The sequence below is a fragment of the Mustela nivalis genome (genome assembly GCF_964662115.1).
Source record: "Mustela nivalis genome assembly, chromosome: 7".
In the NCBI taxonomy this organism is placed as follows: Eukaryota; Metazoa; Chordata; class Mammalia; order Carnivora; family Mustelidae; genus Mustela; species Mustela nivalis.
Genome location: NC_139026.1, coordinates 7,943,076 through 7,967,304, shown reverse-complemented (window position 1 = coordinate 7,967,304; position 24,229 = coordinate 7,943,076). Strand labels below are relative to the sequence as shown.

General features: G+C 42.3%; 1 protein-coding gene across 15 annotated transcripts in view; it reads left to right on the top strand.

Annotated features, from left to right (window-relative positions):
* TNRC6B (trinucleotide repeat containing adaptor 6B) overlaps positions 1 to 24,229 on the top strand; it is a 261,328-nt gene that overhangs the window by 62,489 nt on the left and 174,610 nt on the right. For 13 of the 15 annotated variants that reach the window (XM_082739930.1, XM_082739924.1, XM_082739922.1 and 10 more), the window contains 2 exons: positions 2,415 to 2,489; positions 9,624 to 9,714. In XM_082739930.1, coding sequence (XP_082596056.1) covers positions 9,670 to 9,714 — 45 coding nt within the window. In that variant the 5' untranslated portion in view covers positions 2,415 to 2,489; positions 9,624 to 9,669. Of the gene's footprint in view, positions 1 to 2,414; positions 2,490 to 9,623; positions 9,715 to 24,229 lie in introns of those variants that run through there. The other 2 variants (XM_082739919.1, XM_082739926.1) reach the window with 1 other exon arrangement.

The following is a 24,229-nucleotide window of genomic DNA, read 5'->3' as shown; positions in this document are numbered from 1 at the left end:
TGTTCTCTTGACAATCTGTAGGTGACAAAACATGAAACAATTGAATCTTTTTCTGAGGTGCTGAGGGTCACGCATAACCACATAGCTCATGTCCTCCATGAGGGCCAGACCCGTCTGGGAGGTTCCAGCCCGCTCCTTCAGCTTTTCCTGGTGCCATTTAACGGGGAGGGCTCCACACTGAAGTGCTGTTATTGGGAGGCTGTCGGGATTAAGTTCAGCTTGTTTATCCTGCTGGATACCAAATTCTAAGATGGGTAAGACGCAGAGAGCCCTTGTTGTCAAGAAGCCCCCGTTGAGTGTAGAAAGCAGACCCTCAGACACTACCCGCAATGTATGGTATATCTCAGAGGAGGGACACTTAGTGTAGCTAAGGACAGTACAGAAAACTTTCATGAGATAATTCCGGAGGCAGATCTTACAAGAGGAGTAGATGGGAATTAAGCAAAGGGCACTCAGTGCGTGTATTTCAGGCAAGGAAACCATGCACAGTCCCTGTGAGGAGGATATGAAGTGATGATAGAGGTAGAGAGATCTTGAATTTTACCTTAAAGGTAATGGGTAATTATTAACTGAATCTTGGCAGCAATTTACTCAGAGGTCACGTTTGCTTTTTAGAACAGAAGATGGCTGGGTTAACGGTGTGTATCGTAGGAGAAGAGGGATAATGATAAAAATATCACTAATACTCATCATAGTGCAATTCCATCCGAGATTTATTTATTCAAACACTGCTAAAAAAATAAACGAAGGGAGAAGTGCTGATAGATAAGAGGGCAGCAAGATGCTTTCAAGATTCCCTGAAGCACCATCTCAAATACTAAGATGTGATGTGGAACTAAAGCTGGAACTCATAGTCTGCAGCCGTGGGGACAGAATACATTTTCTTGGACAAAAACATTTTTTTAGGATTTTATTTATTTATTCGTCAGAGATCAAAAGTAGACAGAGAGACAGGCAGAGAGAGAGGAGGAAGCAGGCTCCCTGCCAAGCAGAGATCCCGATGTGGGGCTCCATCCCAGGACCCTGAGATCATGACCTGAGCTGAAGGCAGAGGCTTAACCCACTGAGCCACCCAGGCGCCCCTCTTGGACAGAAACGTTTAAACTGATTGTGAAACCAAGGGCCCAACTTCCAAACAGTGACAGGTTTTCTGACAGCAGTGCAGACGCTAATCACAGATGAGTTTCCTAGGGCTTGTCCGGCATTCTTTTGACCACTTTTGCACACACACAGAGGTCCAGCCTTGAGCAGATCTCCTTCTGGCATTTGTTTCTGCCATTGCAAAATGAAGGGACTGGCTTGGGACCTCTAAATGTCGAATATGTTGTGGCTTTCATTTCATACATGTTCGCACATCTGTGTGTCCAGATGTGTACGGATGTATTTCGTAAATACAAAGAGAGAGACATTCTGTCAGGACATAAATACAGTTTTCACTGCATCCATTAGCAGCTTGCTGTGATCCAGCTTGATTTTGACGAGGTCCTTCCAGCCATTATTTGGGAGCGGATGGGGGAGGAGCAAGAGTAGGGGCGGGAGACTAGCCAAGCTGCCTCCGCTAGCGAGGAATGATAATGGCAGCGGAAGTGGAGAATTCACACGCTGTGAATCTGAAATGACAGTATTGCTGATGAGGCTGTGAGGGGCCTGGGATAGGGGGAGAAATCCAGGATCGCCCTGAGGTGCTGACCCAAGCACAGGGCAGAGGGTGGTGCCCTTGATAAGACAGTGGGGACTGAAGAATGAGGTTCAGGCAGGGGATGAAGAGGACCGTTTGGGATGTGATGAATCCAAAGTGGTTATGAGACATCCTCGCGTCTAATGGAGAAGTTGAAAAGGGAACTTGGCATTTTTCTGGTAGAACACGTAAGGCAAAATCAATAATAAAGGTTTAATACGGGTTTTGGTGGTCCTTCAGAAGGTATTTCTGGGGTTTTTTAGAGATTTTCTTTCTTTCTTCATTCATTCATTCATTTATCTAGAGAGAACGTGCAAATATAGGGAGGGAGAGGGAATCTCAAGCCAGCTCAGCACTGAGCGTGGAACCTCACGACCCTGAAATCATGAGCTGAGCTAAGCTTAAACCAAGTCGATGTTATACCAGCTGAGCCCTCCAGACGCCCCTCCGCTCACATTCTTTATTGAGCATGTGGTGGGTGCCCTGCCCTGTACTGTTTTACACATATTCCATTTAGACTTCCAACGAATGCCGTGAAGAAGGTGCTGTTCCCGTTCTCGGTGTTGAATGAGGAAGCTGAGGCTTGAGAGCTTAGGGCATTGGCCCAACCGTCGATAGCTGGTGGATGAAAGGGCCTGAATTAGTGCGATTCTGCCCCACTCGGAGCTGAGCCCCCCCCCCCCCATGGCATCTCGCCGTGAGCACGCCCCTCATTGTGGTTTTTCTCTCTTTTCAGGGTTTGGGTTTTTTGCACTGAATGTAGTCTAGCCTCATCTTCACGGGTTCGTGTTGCCCCAGGATACTGTCAAAGGTAAGTTTTTAAAAAATTTCAATCCACGATGTATTGGCAGTGAAATGGGAGAGTCTTTATCTTAAAAAGAAGAAAAGTACATGTTGACGTATTGCTCCTTTCCCGGGTCGTTCCACGAGGATATGGAAAGTGGCCATCACAGCGGCTCTCTGCATTTCTCCTTCAGTAGGTCCCTTTGAAAAGCACATCAGTCCAAATGATTGATAGTAACAGGTGGTGCCTCATCCTTTTATAAAGCTAGAATTTGTTATTAGGATTTAGCAATTGCACAGTATTCCGTGAGTGTATTCCTAGCTTCACTGCCTCTAGTCTGTCCTCACTCCAGTCTGTCGTCCGCAGTACTGCCGGGACCAGCTTTCAGAATGAGGTATTCACTCAGTCACTCCTGTACTCCAGCAGCTCTCGGGCCTTTCAGCTGCTACAGCTGCCATCCTACAAACTGCTTGAGAACCTAATTCCCATCAGTGCTTCTGGCTGCTTTTCTAGTGCCCCCAATCTGTTGTACGCCCTACTGGGCCATTTTCTGTTTCCCAAATACAGAATTCTTTTTCTCAGCTTTGTGCTTTGGTGGACGCTTTCGCAGCTCTCCACAGCGACCCACTGCTCTTTCTCGTATCTTTTCGATCGTCCCCTCTTCTAGGCCACGTTGGCAGAATTTCTTTCTCATCTGTATTCTAGGTACACCCATTACCGCGACCATGATACAGTATTCAGTATTTTATATTAGATATTTATTTATCTCTGTCTCCTTTGCTAGTCTGTAAACCCTTTGAGACTTCTTGGAAAGGAACAAACTGTTTCTTTAGCGCCTGTTGGCGGATACCTTGCTGAGCGCTGTGCATATGTTACTTCATTTAATCCTCGTAACACCTCCTCCTGACCAGTTTTATGGATGAAAATAATGAAGATTAGAGCGTTAAGTGCCCAGGATTACACAGCTAATAACTGACAAAGAATTATGAATGATTCTGCTCCTTCAAAGCCAAAGCTCTTCTCCTGGAGCTCTCCTGCTGAGCTTCACTGGGTGTGTGGTAGGGACCCAGGAAATAGCTATTGAACTGATAGAATTTCAAATTGCAGTTTAAATAAAAAAGGACTTTAGTTGATTAATTCGGTCCTTCCTATATAGAAATTTATTGACTATTACATTCCAGGTATACAGTTTTAAGTAACCTATGAGTATAGACATAAACGAGATCTAGTGTCCGGTGGCAAAGGGTTGACGGTGTCATAAGGGAGGCATCTGTCTAAGCAAGTAAAGTCAGTAGAGCATCACAGGAATAATAGGATAATAGATAATATAATAGAATAATAGAATTCCAGTAAGATCCTTGGGGGACACGGAGGAAGGACTCATCAGTTCTGCGCAGAGATGGATCAGGAAATACTTTTGAAAAGCTGAGTCTTGAATGATGAGAGGAGGGTGTTCTCTGGTGGTACCAGAGGAGGGAAAGGCAGAAGGAGTAGTATGAACAAAAACATGGAACCCGGAAATAATCTGGCATATTTGTGAAACCTGTAAGCAGTTCATTATGACGGGAGCAAAGGGAAAAAGAGGTCTGGCCGATGACACGGGAGAGACCGGTGAGGGCTAGATTCTGGAGAACTTGCAAGGTGGGAATACATTTGCCACCTTGGAGAGGAGACCGAGCCTGGATGCGGTGTGATGTACGGTTTTACTCATGTTTGTCGTTAACATCTGTTAAGTCCTGTTCCGTGTGTGCTAAAGCACTGCCAGGTCAAGACTGCCAGTCGCTACCACATATAGCAAGCTGGTGACAGCTCTGAGATGACATCATGTGCCGGAGCAGAAATGAGATTCTCATGTTGTCACGTCATCTTTGACAGCTTTGCTGCCACTTGTTCGGCCCTCCAGTGAATTTTCACAGAAGTGGGCTTTACCGTGACTTTTTCATCACTCTCTTAGCACCAGTACACTGGTCCCTTTGTCACTTCCCAAGTGGAACCCAGAGCTCAACCTCATACTTCTGCATGGCCTACTTCATTCTCCTTCCATTTTGTCAGAAGGGCAGTAAAATTCACAATGTAGACTAAACTATAAGCTGTGGTTTCACAGGAATATCACCAAGGTTTTTTCAAGAAACTCCTTTAGAGGGGGGTCTGGGTGGCTCAGTGGGTTAAGCCTCTGCCTTCAGCTTGGGTCATGCTCTCAGAGTCCTGGGATCAAGCCCCGAATGGGCTCTCTGCTCAGCAGGAAGCCTGCTTCTCTCTCTCTGCCTGACTCTCTGCCTACTTGTGATCTCTCTCTGTCAAATAAATAAATAAAATCTTAAAAAAAAAAAAAAGAAAGAAACTCCTTTAGAAAAAGTAAGAATAGGGGTGCCTGGGTGGCTCAGTGGGTTAAAGTCTCTGCCTTCATCTCGGGTCATAATCCTGGGGTCGAGCCCTGCAGCAGGCTCTCTGCTCAGCAGGGAGCCTGCTTCCTCTTCTCTCTCTCTGCTTCCCTCGCTGTCTGCTTGTGATCTCTGTCTGTCAAATAAATAAATAAAATCTTAAAAAAAAAAGTAAGATTAGGTCCAAAACCATACACAAGAAAAATGATGTGTAGTAAGTAGGGAGACTATATGGTATTAATCAGAAAAGATTTTTAGAAATAAAAATTTACTGGATATTGGAAGGGGAGAGATGTGGATTGGTGGTGAGGGGAAGGGCTTTCAAATGGGGCATGGACTGCATAGATAGAAATTAAATGTGAAACTAATAATACAGTATATGTGAATTAAATTGAATTTAAATTTAAAAAATTTTTAAAGATTTTATTAATTTATTTAACAGACAGAGATCACAAGTAGGCAAAGAGGCAGGCAGAGAGCAAGAGGGGGAAACAGGCTCCCTGCTGAACAAAGAGCCCGATGTGGGGCTCGATCCCAGAACCCTGAGATCATGACCAGAGCCAAAGGCAGAGGCTTAACCCACTGAGCCACCCAGGCGCCCCTAAATTAAATTTTTTTAAAAAAGAAATTAAATTAGCAAGTTGTGTGGAGAGAGTGGAGAGAAGGTTTGCCTGAGTGAAGTGGGGGATAGTGTGTGTTTGGGAAGTAGCTAAAAACAGTTGAAAAGTTTATAAAGTAAAAGTCTGCTATTCGTATCCAATGGTAATGGGATAATTGGGAAGATAAGATGGATACAGAAAACTTAATTCTGAAGAGAAGACTTTCCATATATAACCTGGAATTGAAGAGGACCTGATAAAAAAACGTTCTCTCCCCTGAGTGAGTTCTGAACCACAGACATAGGATAAAGGCAGGTGGAGAACAGATTTTCACTTTTATTACCATTCAAGTTGACATAGAATCAGCTGTGTCTAACAGCAAGTCAGCTTTCTAATACTCAGCTCTGAAACTTAACAGGCTTCCTCACCCAGCAAGACTAGTCATGGACAGACCTCTGCCTCCTAGGAAAAGGAAGGAGCAGAGCAGAATAGGTGCTGCCACAGGAAGGGCCTAGGGGGGTGCTGGACTGTGCAGGCCCAGTTTCTCCTTCCAGACTCACTGACCAAACAAGGCACTTCACCCTGACAGCATGTGTCGGGAGTATAAGGCTAACAGTAGTAAAGGGATGTGGCCTCACGTGGAAGGAAATGTCTAGAGTGGGCAAGTTCTCCTCCCCTAACACACAGTGGCTCTTGTCTCCTAGCACATGGGTCTTAAGTAGTAATCCAGGTCACGTAGGCTCTGTCCCTCCCCTCTAGGGTGGGAGGGTGGACATCTCAGGACACTCCTGCTCCCACTTTCAAGAGGACAGACCCCCACTACCACTCTTCTCTTGGGTATTTTCTTGGGCAAAATTGATAGACAAAATAGGATTTTGCCCCCCAGGAGATCCTAAAATGGATCAGCAAAGCATATAAATTATACACACTCCAAGACTAAACAAAATTGTTTGAGCACTCTCCCCATAGCCGCCAGATTCAGAAAGTAAGCCTGCCTCCTGCCCACGAGCAGTAATTTCTGATAAAAGTATGTTCTCAGAATGCTGTACTCAGTCTTGCCACCTTGGTGTCTGAGGGAGGATGGGTGAGGTCCTCTTGGTTTGGGGCTCTCCAGGGTATCCGGTTACCCCATGCCAGTGTGCAGAATCCACAACTTGGACACTTCCACACGATTTGGAAAAATCTGCCAGCAGGAGGTTAAATTTGGAACTGGGCCTTTACCATGTCTCAAAAAAACCCAGCCAGTGTACAGACTTCTGCTTTAAAAATTAATCCTTGAAGTATCACCTTCTTTTTGCAATATTTAGGGATTTATAGTAGTGGTGTCCCCAGTTACCAAGTTCCTTCCCTTCCTCCGTAAGTTCCCTGGCTCCCTGCCTTCTATGAGTATAGTGAGACAACTCTTCAATTTCCGTTTCGCCTTCGGACTGCCTGTGTAAGCCGAGCACGAACAATTTAAACGTAGAACTTCACCCATTTTGTAGCACATGTGCCGTTTGACGTTCAGCTGCCTTGCAGCTTATGTGCAGCAAGCAAATAATTGTTCCACTCATTAAAATCTAAAGAGCCTGTATGAAAAAAGTCTCTTTTCCCTACAGTCTAATCTTTGCCTCAGCCGTGCCTGCTTAGGAAAAGCTGTGCCTGCATAATTCAAGGTCAGGCAGCAGCCTTCTGTACTTTGAAGCCAACCAAGCCTGCTAATGCCCTGTTCCCTTTGCTGAGGCCAGCACGGCTAGCATTTGCTTGCTGGGCCAGAGTGGCCCATGTATGCTGAGGCCACTTGCACAGCTGACATGTAGATGAGCCTCAGTACCGCAACCAACAGACTGTGGCTTCTTTCCTTGCTGTCGCCAGCAAAGCCCCCAAGCCTTTGCCAAGGCTTGTGTGCCTGGCATATTCAGTCTTGTCTGTATAGAAATAGCCACTTACCTGAAGACAGAGTTACCGTAACTACAGTCATCACTAATGTCAAAATACAATGTGGCTTGTGGTTTATAAACTTCTAATTCGGCCTCAATAGTGTAAAACTGGTGTATGACAGCAAAAACTCTGGCTCATGTAAACCTCTGCAAATAAAACTCTGGCCTCATGTAAACCTCTGCAAGATTAAAACACATTGCTCCCTCGTTAAAAAGACCAAGGCCCAAAGTCCTGCCCTAACTGAAGCCTTAGAAATTCCACATGCGTGCGCTTGGGTGGCTCATTTGGTTGAGCAGCTGCCTTCAGCTCAGGTCATGATTCCAGGGGTCCCGGGATGGATCCCTGCATCGGGCTCCTTGCTCAGCAGAGAGCCTGCTTCTCTCTCTTCCTTCCCTCTGCCTTCCGCTCTGTCTACTTATGCTCTCTCTCTCTATCTGTCAAATAAATAAATAAATAAATAATCTTAAAAAAAAAAAAAAAAGAAAGAAAGAAAGAAAAGAAATTCCACATGCATTCACTCCCCAAATTTCCCTTCATGTGTGTTTATCAAAACTTTAGTCTCATGTACCAGATATTAGGATCTTTGAGAGACCCAGTAAATAGCAGTCTTTTTCCCTTGGCTGAGTTCTATACCAAGTGAGAAATAAGATAAAAGAGCAGGGCATTTGAAAGACCAAAATATCATCTCTGTTACTAATAAAGCTATATAGGAGAATGTGGCTTAAATCTGTAGGCAAGTGAACTTCCTAGCACCGAACTCAATATTCAGCAGGCTTACCTCGTCCCAGATCATTGTGGGGGTCCTGCATTTCGAGTGGAGGAAAGTGCGTGCTCCCTGGGACAGCTGGCTTCCAAAAGGAAGAGACAAGGGCTGAGCTCACATGCCCTGTTTCTCCTTCTGATCTCACCATTCAGAAAGGATCCTCCGCGGTGGAACTTGGGTGCGTGGACAGGTGCCAGGAGGGAAGCCTCGGGAGGGGTGAAGGAGGGTTCCTCTTTCCCAGCACATTCAAATGGAACGGGCACAGAAATCATTGCGGTGTCTTTCTTTGTCCACTGTCCATATAATGCATCATTTAAGAAATACGGTCTCTACATCTGTAAAGCAGAATGAAACAAGGACGTCAGTGAAGCAGTTTGCATGTAAGATCCTTCTAGGTAGCTTACAGACTTTTTCCGGTGCTGTCAATTTAATTTTCATAGAAAGAGCAAGTTTATTTTTGCACAACTCTCATAAAAAGATGAGGGGCAAAACCAGCAAGAGAAAGCCTGTTTCCCTTGCTGTGAGCATCTGTTTCACAGAGGGAACGGGCAGTATTAATTCATCTGGAGTGAGTGTACGATTAACAGAGCTCCCACTCTACCAGTTTGACATTTCATGGCACATAAATATGCACTGGTTCCCAAGAAACCTCATTAGGTGAGCACGGTACTAGGTTCTCCTTTCCCGCGCAACAGATGAAGAGACATTCCCACACTAGACCTCTAGGCTGCTGCGTTTATAAAGAAATTCTCTGCACACGCACATCCTAGCTTTTATATTTTGTAGGTATGAACCTTTTAAGTATTAGAAGGGTTTTTAAACATTGGTTACCTGTAATGTAATGGAGATTTGTTGTGTATCAGTTTGAGTAATTATTCCTCCGGAATTCCATATTGAATAAAAATTTGAATGTTACATACACTTTTCTTAGTTTCCTCATTTTAAATCATAAAATTTAACTAACTTGACTCATTTTATTCTTAGAGGAAACAGTACTACTTTTTATTGTTTTGCCCTAGGTCAGCCTGTTCTCATGTAAAAATAAATTAACTGATATTTAGCTGATTAAGCAAAACCTCTTTAAAAAGTAGGATCTACCATTAGCATGTACTGTAATTTCAGTTATAAAATATCCCACAAATATTGAACATAAATTATAAACCCAGCCAGTTCCAGTAGCTTATTGTAATATGCAGACAGTATGACTGGCTACAGCCTAACAACTGGCCCACTGCTTTACAGAGGTGGGCATCCTTTTAGGTCACTGATTGTACTGCAGGAATTACTGAAGATTTTCACTGTCACCTCTGCCAAAAATCAAGAAAAAAGAAGAAAGAAATATAGAACTGTTTAATATCCCAATGTCGTCAATGACTACCTTCCCCTATCTAACTCTCCTCCCCTAAGGTGGGGGAAAATTGCCTTACCTCTCTCCTTCCCCTCTTACCAAAGATGTGTGTACTAAATTCCTTTTTTTCTCTCTTCTTCCCTCTTTTAGGCAGTATTTGTGTGTTTCTGCAGAGTTTTGCACAGAGTCTGTTCCCATGCAAACCAATGAGGGAGAAGTGTCGGAAGAAAGCAGTTCCAAGGTCAGTGAACTACTAAAGATGCAAACACTTTGGGTAGAAATTAAAAACAGGCAGTGGATGAGTAGATTGGGTGTTTTGTTTTAGGTGAATTTAGAAACTAGCTTGATTTAAATTAAAACCTAACCTAAGGTTGAGAAGATTTTTTTTTTCTTCTTGATAGCCATTTTTGTTATGCTCCATGACCAATTTAAAACAAATTTTACTGAACTCCTAGAGAACTGTATGCTTCATTTGTGCAATGGTAGCCCTTTATCTTTTAATATTTTATTGTGCAGGCTCTATATTCTTATTTTAAGAAATTAAAATGAGTCAGAAGTGTGTAAGGTAAAAAGTAAAAAGCCTGTCACTTATTCCTGCTGCACAGAGACATTATAATAATTTTTAGACATTTTTATTATACATTTTTAAATGGTAATTTGTTAGGTTTGGGTTTTCAGGCTCAGGCATGAATGAATGTTAACCATTGTCAAACCCGGTATGTAAATTGTTATCTGTGTGCTTAGGTGTATCTCCATATCTGGCTCCATGTCCTGACTCTCCCTGGGATCTTTCTCTGCCTGGTCAAATGGGACCCTCAGTGTCACCTTGATGTCTCCTTTCAAAGTTGTCCCTCGTCCTTACTGGGCACTCCGAGGGTATCTCACACTGTGTCCTGTGTCCTGGACAGTGCCCAGTCTGCTGCCCTAGACCTTCCTGAGGGGCGTCTTTTTGCTGCTGCCAGTGCTACTGGTCCTCCCTGTGGGAGGGCTTTTTTCCCCTGGTCACTAGAATGCAGTTTTGTGTGACCTAATCACTTTCTTGCAGAGCATTCTGCTGTTTTAGTGAAAGCCGCGATTGTAAATACTGAAGGAAGACAAGTTGACAGAATTAGTATTAATGTAAAACTTCAGAAGCCCTTGAATCCTTCAGAGACACAGTGACTGTTCTTATATTTTGCCCAAGGACCACTTCAGGGCTTATTTAATTTCCCTGCTGTGGACGTAAAAGAGAAAATTGAATAGCACTAACAGAGTTACCCACGAATCTGTCTCATTGTTCCACACTTTAGAAGTTAAATATGAAAATTGTGTTCTGTAAAAAGTTTCTGATGACATATCAGGAAATCCAAAGGCGAGAATATGGATTTCATTGGCCTTCATTTCCCTTAGAAAGAGACTCGTGTGATCTAATTTATTTAGTATTTATGTGCTTGTGTCGTCACACTGATCTGAAAACAGATACTGTTTTGTCTGTTATATGTGACTTTGACTCCCTGAATGCAACGATCCATTTTCTTAGTGCCTGGTCTAGCTGTTGCACATGGAACTGTGCACATCCTGGACTATAGCTGTTTATTTATGCTGTCTTTTTTATTCTTTTAAATTGTGGTATTATTTAAAAAATATACCTTCATAGTCAGTCAGTCACTTAGTTCACGAACACTTACGGGGCAGCTAGTATGTGCTGATGGTCCCAAGTATGGCGTGCAGAGTTACATAAGGCGGGGTCTCTGCATGGTGGGAACTTGTAGTCTAGTCAAGGGAGGTAACCATACCATAAGGGCAATGATAGTGGTATTACCTGTTTGTTATTAGGAGCTAGGTCAGAGCAAAGAGTTCCTTCTCATTGGAAGCTTCATGACAGAGGAGGTAACACTAGAGTTTTGTTGGAAAGATAAGGAGTTTTTGTTCATTTTTATTGGTTGGTTGGTTGGTTGGTGAGTGGGTGAGTGGAGGTGGGAAGGGCATTGTAAGCAGAATGACGCAAGTGTTGCATATGTAAATGGTCGGGTCTAACAGGAGATGGATTTGAGTGGATTTCAGATATCTTGCTACATATTAAACCACACCACAAATTAGTGGTTTAAAACTACTGTCACAATCTCTTGGCCAGAAGAATTCCAAATAATTTATGTAGGTACTTCACCTTCAAGAATGGAAACCTAAATCCCCCTTCCTTAAATGTGGCTTCACATAGTGGGGAAACCTGACAGACAGCCTCTCAGCCAGATGGCCAAGGTCTACATCAATGGGATGAGTCATGTTTACAGTATGTACCCTTGATGTGATGGGCTGAAGTGGCACCTTACTTCGGTGGTCTTCTTTCCAAAAGCCCATTTTCCCCTCTGATCATGAGAAAAACATCAGACAGATCCTGATAGAGGGATGTCCTGCAAAATATCTGACCAAGACTTCCCTCAAAACTGTCAAGGGAAAACAAGATATGTTGAGAAATTGTCACAGCCAAAAGGAGCCTGAGGTGACATCATGACTAAATGTAATAAAATGTCCCAGAGGAGATGCTGGAATAGAATAGGACTGTTAGATAAGAACTAAGAAAATCTGAGTAAAGTATGGATTTTAGGTAATAATAATGCATCAATATTGGTTCATTAATTGTGACAAAGGTACTGAGATAAGATATTAATAATAGAGGAATATATATCTATATGTATATAAAATCACGACCACAGCTTTTGATTATCTCTCATGATTTGTGATTCACTGAGATCTATAGGGCAGTTCTGCTCCAAAGTGGTCTTGGCAGGGGCTGCAGTCATCTGGAGCCCCAACTGGCCCAAAGCATACAAAATGGCTCACTCACGGGCTGGCAGCTGGCAGTTCAGCTTGAGGCTGTCGACCCAAGCCTCAAGGATCTCCTCCATGTGACCTCTGTACATGGCTTGGGTTTCTCACAGCATGGCAACAGGGATCCAAGATGGAGTACTGCAAGCATGCAGAAGCTGCAGCCTTAGAAGTCAAACTGCTTTCCTTTCCCCACCTTCTGGGGAATTAAAGCCAGTCCCAGGGCTACCCCAGATTCAAGGGGAGGAGAAACAGATTCCACCTCTCAGCAGGAGGACAAGGAGAAAATTTGAGGTCATCTTTAGTAGTGATTAGAGTGTTGGTGCTAGCTGAAGAGGAGGGAATGATGGAGACCATTATCTAAGATTATCTTGGGCTAAGGAGCGTTAAGAACAGGCAGGAGGGGCGCCTGGGTGGCTCAGTGGGTTAAAGCCTCTGGCTTCGGCTCAGGTCATGATCCCAGGCTCCTGGGATCGAGCACCGAGTTGGGCTCTCTGCTCAGCAGGGAGCCTGCTTCCTCCCTCTCTCTCTGCCTGCCTCTCTACCTACTTGTGATCTCTGTCTGTCAAATAAATAAATAAAATCTTTAAAAAAAAAAAAAGAACAGGCATGGAGGTGAGATGTGCTAAATTTTTACTTTATGATTTGTTCTCCTAACAACCAGTGTTAATGTAGAGGATACACTAGCATATCTGCATCTTGACACTCATTCTCTAAAGCAAGAGAATCTAATTGGCCCAATGTAGCCTGTGGCCTGATTTCCGTTAGTTCTTGAGTTCTCAGAGTCAGGTGGCAGGGACCACAGACAAGGAAGTAGATCTCATGAAAGGACGTATGAAGCAGGAGGCAAGAGCCAGCACTCCTGGGACATCTCCAGTCAATGCTGATATAATCTTCCACTTTATTTCTTACCAAGGATGGATCAGAATTTTTAATTTCAACTCCACAGCTGTTTCTTACTTTACATTGAGTATAATTTAGGTTGATATTCTAAACGAGTTGGTGTTAGCTTACTAGTTGTAGGGATTATGCAGCTATAGGCTTGGAATGTTTATTTTTTAAGTGAAATCTGGCAAGCATAGTAAAAATTATCATAAAACTGAGCAGTTGAGTGTTTGTTATCTTATTCTCTGTACTTCTTTGTATAGTTGAGCATTTTATAATAAGACAATAAAAAGAAATAAGCTCTAGAGTTTAAGAATTATAGCTATGAAGTTAAGTGCCCATGTGTCTTTATTAATTACCATAAATAAAAAAACACTTAATCAGGAGGCAAACATTTTAGCTATAGTGTTCTTTTAATTGTTATTAGAGGTAATAAGTAAACATAGTCTTGTCTACAAAGAATAAAGTGATCTGTTGATTGGCTTTACATCAGAGAGTTAAATGAGATTATTTAGACTAAGTCTTTTGCCTTTTTTTTTTTCCTTTAGGAAGAAAGAGAGCAAGTGTGGTGGGGCAGTGAAGGGGGAGGAAAAAAGGGGGAGAGAGAGAAAGAATCTTAAGTAGGCTCCAAGCCCATCGTGGAAACTGATGTGGGGCTCAATCTCACCACCCTGAGATCATGACCTGAGCTGAAATCAAGAGTCAGATGATTAACCGACTGAGCCACCCAGGCATCCCAAGTCTTCTGCTTGTTTAAGTTTAGGATATCTCTATCTGAGACTGAATCTGATTTAGCAAATTATAACAAGATTTTATGGCTTTTGGTATTTTAAGAGCAGACTGGGAAAGAAACTATCTGTTTCCATAGCTGGCAAACAAACTGGATTGGATTCCAGGTCTGACTCCAAAGTCCATGCTAAGTTCAGTCCTCCATCCCAAAGAAGTTCTCTGTAGAGTAATCAATTCTGTTTACTTAGGTCAGAGAAACTTCTTAGAAAGGTGTAGGAGAATGCATACAAGGAGAGTGGGTGCTTTGTGCATATAAATAATGCTTCTACGAACATTCCTTACACGGTTCTGTGCCTTCATTTCTCTTGGGTGAATAACCGGGTGAATAACCAGGAGTGGAAATGCCAGGTCATATGGTAACTTTGTGTTTTAGTTTTTGAAGAACTGCCAAACTGTTTTCCAAATGACTGTACCATTTTATATTCCCACTAGAAGTATACGAGGGTTCTAATTTGTCCATATCCATACCAATTTGTTATTTTATGTATTTTTTTATTCTAGTGGATATGAAATGCTATCTCATTGTGGCTTTGATTTATGCCTGGCATTTTTTTTAAATGTAAGTGAAAAAAAGTATAATAAAGTAATACTAAGATGGAGGTGACCAGGCCCACCCTGGACTTACTGACACAGAACCTCAGGGCTTGGGAACCTGGGATCTCTGTATTTTCCAAGTGCCCCAGATGACCCCTAAGCCAGTAGTGCACAGATCACAGCTGAACTAGGGAGCACTCAGAGACGGCAGAACCAGTAAATTCTTTAAAGTTGTCTCTGAAAGGTAAGACATACACAAACTTCAGGGTAGGGTTGCATCTGGGGAGGGAGGAAAAAGATTGAGTTGGAAAAGGACTGGCTACACAGAGGGCCTCAACTGTTCACTGTATCAGTATTTTTATTTCTTTAAAAAAGAGGGAGAAATCTGAAGCAAATATGATAAAGCAAGTATGCTAAATCTGAGTGGTGGTTACATGGGTGTGTTTGCTTTTTTATTCTATTTTTTTCTACATCTTAAAAAAATTCCCTAATTTATAGAAAGAGAAAATTCTGTTTTCTCTCTGGCCCCAACCTTCATGTTTGTATTCCATCTAGCAAAAAAGAGAGAACTTGTCACTTACCTTGAAAGGCTTTATGAAGATTGCACATTCAACTGTGCTTTTATATTTCTTTGACCAGAATTTAATGACATGACCACAATAAACTTCAAATGATGTTGGAATATGCGTTAGCTAAAATTGATAGGTTCTGTTGCTAAGGGGGAAGTGCTTCTATGTCAGAAAAGTCAGCCACATTATCCAGTATGCTGCTGTTATACTGGTCTTGCCCGTCCTGTAGTTGTACAATTTTTCTTTTAAACCTAGAATTTTAAAAAGGGTTTTTCAAAAGACTAATGTAATTCAATGAGGGAAAGGAAGATCTTTCAGTAAATGGTACCGGAGCAACCAGATAACCATATGGAGATACTCGAGCCATGATTGTTATGCCACACACCATACAGAAAACCTGATTTCAGATGGATCAAGGACATAAATGTGAGGGCGAAAACTGTAAAGCTTTTGGAAAACAACATAAGAGATGTCTTAGTGGGGGTGAGGGGCCAGGAAAAAAAGAGAGAGAGATCTCTGTGACCTTAGGTAGATTGCAAAAACCACGATCCTTAAAAAAGAACAGTTGTTCCATTGAATTTCATATAAAAAATTTAAACATCTGCTAATATGCTGACAGCATTAACAATGTGGAAAAGCTATTTGCAATACATTTATCTAATAAAGGTCTCATATCTAGAATATATATATAGAATTCCTAAAAATCAGTAAGAATGATCAAACAACTGAAAAATATATATAAAACACATAGTTATTTCACAAAATACGATACACAAATGGCTGCAAAAGTAGGTTTTCAACATTATTTATGAGAGAAATGCAAATTAAAACTAACGTGATAGGGACACCTGGGTGGCTCAGTGGGTTAAAGCCTTGGCCTTCAGCTCAGGTCATGATCCCAGGATTGTGGGATTGAGCCCTGCATCAGGCTCTCTGCTTGGCAGGGAGCCTGCTTCCTCTTCTCTCTGCCTACCTCTCTGCCTACTTGGGATCTCTATCTGTCAAATAAATAAATAAAATCTTTTAAAAACAAAAAACTAACATTGATATTGGGGTGGCGCCATTGGTTTAAGCATCCAGCTCTTGGTTTTGTCTCAAATCATGATCTCAAGGTCATGAGTTAATCCCAACATTGGTCTCTGCCCTCAGCTCGGAATCTTCTTGGGATTCGCTATTCCTCTCCCTCTGCCCCTCCCCCACCTGAAATAAATAAATCTTAACCAAAACAACCTTCCAAAACTAATGTGCTATTATTACATACTCACCAAAGTTTGAAAGACTGAACATACCATGTATGGCAAGAACGTGCAGCAACTGGAGCTCTCACACATTGTTAGAGAGAGTATAAAATGATACAACTACTTTAGAAACTGTTTCTCGAGTCTCTAATAAAGTTAAACAGGAGCCCTGGGTGGCTTAGTTGGTTGAGTGTCCAATTCTTGATTTTGGCTCAGGTCATGATCTTGGGGTCCTGGGATTGAGCCCCACATTGGGCTCCATGCTCAGTGGGGAGTCTTCTTGAAGATTCTCTCTTTCTACATCCCGCTCCTCCTCCTGCTTACGTACCTTCTCTCTCTCAAATTTAAATAAATAACTGAACCTTTAAAGTTGAATATATGGGGTGCTCGGGTGTCTCAGTCAGTTGAGCATTGGACTCTTGGTTTTGGCTCAGGTCATGATCTCAGGTCATGGGAGGGAGCCCTGCCTCGGGCTCTGTGCTCAGCATGGAGTCTACTTGTCCCTCTTCCCCCATGTTCTCTCTCTCTCAAATAAATGAATAAATAAAATCTTTTAAAAAACAGCTAAACATAGGCCTAACTTACAACCCAGACATTCCACTTCTTGGTGTATACCCAGTGTATATGACTGCATATGTTCACAAAAATAAGTGAGAACATTCGTGGTAGCTTTATTTGTAATAGCCCCAAACCAGATATAACTTAATTGTCCATCAAGAGGTGAATGAATAAGCAAATTAATAAAACATTTTTTTAAAGCTGTTGAGACTTCTGCTACTGGACAAGATGGAGTGTCAGGGACAGAATTCACCTTCCTACTGGAAGTAACCACTTAAAAATAGACAAAAAATAATCTATATATCTGAAACAGCAGTTTAAAAAACATTGGACTGGGCGCCTGGGTGGCTCAGTGGGTTAAGCCGCTGCCTTCGGCTCAGGTCATGATCTCAGAGTCCTGGGATCGAGTCCCGCATCGGGCTCTCTGCTCAGCAGGGAGCCTGCTTCCCTTCCTCTCTCTCTGCCTGCCTCTTCTCCTACTTGTGATTTCTGTCAAATAAATAATAAATAAATAAATAAAATCTTTTAAAAAAAAAATTGGACTTTAGGTAATGAAGAGCAGTGCTCACTGAGAAATGGAAAACAAATAAGGTGAGTCCTCTGACCACCCCAGCATACTGGCTTGAGAAAGCTTCCAGGCTACAGATCAGGGAAGAAGAGACCAGGCAAAGCCCAGTGGACCCTCTCAGCTGAGGCAGCCTTGCTGACGTTCTGGAGAGACTAAGACACCTAGAGGTCTGGCCAGAATACTGGAGAGGGAAGAGTTACGCACAGAGAGAACTCTAGAGATCTGTGGAGGATTCATTCTGAGTATCAGCAGAATACCTTGAGACACATGCATATGAGGAGACTATTCATGGCTGGGGCAGGGTAGGGGGACCCATCCAAGAGGCTCAAAAGAAACAATGCCCATAATATTGCCTCTTTCTATACCCTAGAAAACCTCATAACTCATGGACCATTAGGTCGAGTCCTCAGTAGTAGTACTAACAGAGTCCTCACCTCATTGGTAGGGAATGATTAGCCCTGAACTAAACACTACTTTGGTCCAGCCTAGAACATCCTAAAAGCAAGACACAAAAGGAGCAGACTGTTTCACGGTAGTCTAACAGTGTCCCAGAACAAAGCTCAAAAATATTTATAGGAATCCAGAGTATTCAGTACTCAACAAAGTAAAATCTACAATATCTGGTATCTAAGCAAAGATTATAAGACATCTAAAAACCAGGAAAATACACACCATAGTGAAAGGAAAAAAAATCAGTTAATTGAAGTCAACCCACAACTGACAGATTAAAATTAGCAGACAGGAGATCAAAATACTTATTATAACTGTATTTTAATATTCAAAAAATCACATAGGGAAATGAAAGATACTTTTTAAGAAGACTCAAATCAGATTTCTTGAGTTGGAAACTGTAAAATCTGAGATGAAAAATGTACTGGATGAGATTAGTGGCAGATTAGACACTGCAGAATAAAACACTAGAGAATTTAAAGTCATACTAATAGAAAATATCCAGCACAAAACACACAGAGAAAAAAAGAGTAAAAAGCAAAATGTGGAAAGATGATCAGCGTTCTATAGACAACTTCAGGGAACCTAACATACATGCAATTATAGTCTCTGAAGAAGAGGGAAGGGGGCAGAAAAAAACCCAAGAATTAACGGTCCCAAATTTGATAAAAACTGTAAACCCAGACATCCAAGAAGTTAAATATTCCTGAAACATGAAGAAAACCACACTGAAGCATGTCATAATCAAATTACTCAAAACCAGTGACAGAAAAAAATCTGAAAAACAGAGGACAAAAGACACTTATGTTAACAGAGAAACAAAGATAAGGATTTGTCTTTGGAAACAATGCAAAGAAGACGACAACAGTGGTCTATAAAGTGCTGAAAGATAAACTGTTGATCATAAATTTTGTAATCAGTGAAATTTCTTTCAGGAACAAAGGCAAAATAAAGTCTGTTTCAGACACACAAAAGCTGAAATAATTCATCATCAGCATACCCTTCCTTACTGTGGGAAATATGGAAGGGAGAAGGAAGGGGATCCCAGATGGAAATACGAATCTATGCAAAGAAATGAAGAGCTCAAGAAATGGAAATGACGGGGCACCTGGGTGCCTCAGTGGGCTAAAGCCTCTGCCTTCAGCTAAGGTCATGATCTCAGGGTCCTGGGATCGAGCCCCGCATCGGGCTCTCTGCTCAGCTGGAAGCCCGCTTCCTCCCCTCTCTCTGCCTGCCTCTCTGCCTACTTGTGATCTCTGTCTGTCAAATAAATAAATAAATAAAATCTTTAAAAGAAAAAAAAAAAGAAAGAAAAAGAAATGGAAATGACATGGGTAGATACAGAAGACCTATTACTTAAGTCTCTTTAAAGGAGAACTGATTGTTTGAATAAAAGTCATACAAATCCAGTGTAGGTTTATAGGTATGTATTGTACACTGATAGCAGCCTAAAGGCCAGGAGGGGGGAGATGGAAGAATGCTATCGTAAGGTTCCCATGTTACATGTTAATTAGCTTAATCTCACTTGAAGAGAAGGGGATACTTCCCCACTCCTTCTGTGAGGTCAGCATTACTTTCATATCAAGACCAAAGATATTCCAAGAAAAGAAAATTACAGAATAGGCTCTCTCATGAAGTGGGTGCTACAATTCTAAACAAAGTTTGAGCATATGATAATACATGGCCAGGGGACGCCTGGGTGTCTCAGTGGGTTGAGCCTCTGCCTTCGGCTCGGGTCATGATCCCAGTGTCCTGGGATCGAGCCCCGCATCGGGCTCTCTGCTCAGCAGGGAGCCTGCTTCCCCCTCTCTCCCTGCCTGCCTCTCTGCCTCCTTGTGATCTCTTTCTCTCTGTCTCAAGGAGGCAGAGAGGCAGACAGGGAGAGAGGGAGGAAGCAGGCCCCCTGCTGAGCAGAGAGCCCGATGCGGGGCGCGATCCCAGGACCCTGAGATCATGACCTGAGCCGAAGGCAGAGGCTTTAACCCACTGAGCCACCCAGGCTCCCCTAAATAAATAAAATCTTAAAAAAGAAAATACAAGGCCAGGTGGGATTTTTCCCAGGAATGCAGGGCTGGTTGAGCCTTCAGAAATCACTCACTATGTAATTCATCATGTTCACAAATTAAAAATGAAAAAACGTGTGATCAACTCCGCAGATGCAGAAAAAGCATTTGACAAAGGGCCACGTCCATTCCTGATTAAAAAAACTGTTAGCAAACTAGGAATAGAAGGGAACTGTTTGACCTGATAAAGGGCCTTTATGAAAATGCTACAATTAAACTTAATGGTGAAAGATGGAATGATTTATTCCTTTTTTTTTAAAGATTTTATTTATTAATTTGACAGATAGAGATCCCAAGTAGACAGAGAGGCAGGCAGAGAGAGAGAGAGAGAGAAAGGAGGAAGAAGGCTCCCTGCCAAGCACGGAGCCCGACATGGGGCTCAATCCCAGAGGACTGGAGCCGAAGGCAGAGGCTTTAACCCACTGAGCCACCCAGGCACCCCTGAATTATTTATTTCTAAGACAAAGAATAGCATGTCTGCTGTCCCCCTTCTATTCAGCATTGTACATACACTGGAAACCACTAAACATTGCTGAGAGAAAATGAAGTCAACCTGAATAAATGGGGAGATATACCTTTTTATAGGTCAGAAGATTCAATATTGTTTAGATGTTGCTTCTCCCAAAGTTGATCTTTAGATTCAGTTCAATCCCTATCAAAATCTTAGCGGTGGGGCGCCTGGGTGGCTCAATGGGTTAAAGCCTCTGCCTTCGGCTCAGGTCATGATCTCAGGGTCCTGGGATCGCCCCACATCGGGCTCTCTGCTCCGCAGGGATCCTGCTTCCTCCTCTCTTTTTGCCTGCCTCTCTGCCTATTTGTGATCTCTATCTGTCAAATAAATAAATAAAATCTTTAAAAAAAAATCTTAGCAGCCTTTTTTTTTTGTGTAAGTGAAAAGGCTGACTTATAAATCCGTATGGAAATGCACAGGACCTAGAACAGCTGTATTAGTTTTCTAGGGCTGCTCTAACAAAGTACCACAAACCGAATGGCTTAAACAACAGACACATACTGTCTCACAGTTCGGGAGACCAGAAGTCCAAGATCATGGTGTTGACACCTTGTTCCATGTGAAGGGACTAGGGAAGGGTCTTTTCTAGGCTGCTCTCCTAGCTTCTGGCTTCTAGCTTCTTGACTTAATTGCAGCATAAGCCAGTCTTCCTATGGCTTTCTTCCTGCATGCATGTCTGTCTTTGTGTACAAATTTCCCCTTATTTATAAAACACCAGTCAGGTTGGATTGGAGCCTGCTCTAATAACTTCATGATTACCTCTGTAAAGACCCCATCTTTAAATAAAGTCACGTTCTGAAATATTGGAGGTTAGGACTCCAACATCTTTTTGGGTTGGTGGGAGGACACTATTCAACTTATAATGATAATCAAAACAGCTTTTGAGTAGAACAGAGTTGGAGAGCTAATACTACCCGATTACAGAACTTTTTATAAAGCTACAATAATCATGCATTGTGAATTGTGTAAAACTGATGAATCATAGACCTGTACCCCTGAAACAAATAATACATTATGTGTTAATTTAAAAAAGAAATAAATGGAGGGGGGAAAGATGCAATAATCAAGACCCTGTGGTATTGAGAAAAAGATAGACAAATTAGATCAGTGAAACAGAAGAGAGGTTCTGGCATAGACCCACACATATATGAACAAATGATCTTTGAAAAAGGCAATTTTGTGGAGGCAATTCAGTGGAGAAATTTTTCAACAAATGGTGTTAGAGCAATTGGATATCCATATGCAAAAAAAATGAACATAGATCTAGACCTCATAGCATATATAAAAATTAACTGAAAATGGATCTTAGATTTAAATGTAAAACTTAGAACTATAATGCTTCCAGTAGAAAATGCAAGAGACAAATCTGTGATTAGACAAAGATTTCTTAGATACCACAGCAAAAACACAACCATTAAATTTTAAAAATTGATAAATTGTCTGGGGCTCCTGACTGGCTCAGTCATAAAGTATGTGACTCTTGTAGGGTTGAGCCCCATGTTGGGTATAGAGATAACTTAAAAGTAAAATATTTGGGGGGCTCCTGGGTGGCATAGTCGGTTAAGCATCCAAATCTTCATCAACTCATTTCGTGCTTTCGGGATCATGGTATCCAGCCCTGTCGGGCTCTGTACTCACCATGGAGTCTGCTGAAGTCTCTCTCTCTCCCTCTGCCCCTACCTGCTCTCTCTCTCTCTCTAAAATAAGTAAATAGGGGCACCTGGGTGGCTCAGTTGGTTGAGTGTCTGCCTTCAGCTCAGGTCTTGATCCCAGGGTCCTGGGATCGAGTCCCACATCAGGCTCCCTGCTTAGTGGGAAGCCTGCTTCTCCCTCTCCCACTCCCCCACCTGTGTTCCCTCACTCGCTGTCTCTCTCTCTGTTAAATAAATAAACAAATGTTTTTTAAAAAATAAAATAAGTAATTAAATCTTAAAAAATAAAATCTTTCAAAAATGAAAAAAATTGATAAATTGTTCTACATCAAAATTAAGAACCTCTGCCCTTTGAAAGATGCTGTTAATAAGAATGAAAAAATAAGCCACAGACTGGGAGAAAATACATGAAAAGCATTCACCTGAATAAAGACTTGTATCTAGAATCTATTAAAAACTCTCAAAGCTCTATAGTAGGAAAAAAACATTTTTTTTAAATGAGCAAGTAATTGGAAGACATTTATCCAAAGAAGATAGATAAATGGCCAATAAACCCATGAAGAAATGCTCAACATTAATACCCATTACAGAACTATAAACCGAAACCGAAGTGACATACCACTTCACTCCTGCTAAGATGGCTACTATCAAAGAGACTGATAATAACAAGTGTGGGTGAGGATGTGGAAAAATTAGAACCCTTGGACCACTGCTAGTAGAAATGGAAAATGGTGCAGCTGGTTTGAGAAACAGTTTGGTAGTCCTTCAAAAAGTTGAACATAAAGTTATCATATGACCCGGCAATTCCACTCCTGGGTATTCACCCAAGGGAAATGAAAGCATGTGTCCACACAGAAATTTGTACACAGATGTTTATAACAGCATTATTCGTAATAGCAAAAAAGTAGAAATAATCCAAATGTCCATCAGCTGATACTATAGATAAACAAAATGGTTTATCCATATAACAGGATAGTATTCAGCAATAAAACAGAATGAATTACTGATACATGCTACAACAAAGATGAAACTTGAAAACATTATGCTGGAGGAGGAGCAAGAAGTGGAGGAGTAGGAGACCTAAATTTCTTCTGGTCCCAAGAATTCAGCTAGATAGTTTTCAACCATTCTGAACACCTACAGACTCAACAGGAGATCAAAGAAAAGAATAGCAGGAATTCTATGAACAGAAAAGCAACCACTTTCTGGAAGGTGGAATGTGCGGAGAAGTGAATCCACGGCAAAGATAGACCATGGCGGGGGTGGGGGGTGGCAGTGGACGCCATCATCCGGCTCCTGGAAAGTTACAGAGCAGCAAAGCACAAGATCGAAACTTTCAGAAGTCTGCTCTGCAGAGGGATGTTGCTCTGGTGGCTAAGCAGGGGGTGGAATCCTCGCTGGGACAGTGTGGTCTCAGGACCCTCGGGGTCACAGAAAGACAGGGGCTGTGGCAGAGATCCCAAGTATCAGAGTGGGGAAGTGGGGATACCTCCCAAGTATCAGAGCCAAGGAGGGGGCTCAGCTTGGGGTTTGCATAAACCGTGATCTGAAGCCCAGTCAGGCCACTACAAGTTGGACCCAACAAGCAGCAGATCCAGGGAGACTCCTCTGTATCCCCTAGGGAGGAGTGGCACAGAAGCACACCGCAGGAATCTACTGGGTTTGGAGACTCCAAATGGGGCCATGTGCCAGAGATAGAAACGATTGGTCACAGGCCGGGTGAGCACAGAGTTCCACCAGAGACCAGGGAGACATGAGTGATTGACTGCTTTTCTCTGAGGGCTCAGTGGAGAGGGGAGCCCCAAGATCTTGATTCTTCTGGGGCCAGAAATTGGGAGACCTCCAACTTCATTCTTGTCCTCCAGAGTTGTACAGAAAGTGATCAGAGAACGAAAGCTACCAAGAGCGAACCCAAGCAGATGACAGCCTGGCCCTGCAAGGGCAGTTCAGTTCTGCCTCCAGCAAAGACATTTGAGAATCATTGCGATAGGCCCCTCACCCAGAAGATCAGCAAGAACATCCAGCCAAGGCCAAGTTTACCAATGAATGAGAACTGCAGAACTCCGGCACTAGGGGAATGCAGCACATAAAATCCATGGCTTTTCTCCAATGATTCTTTAGTCTTTCAAAGTTA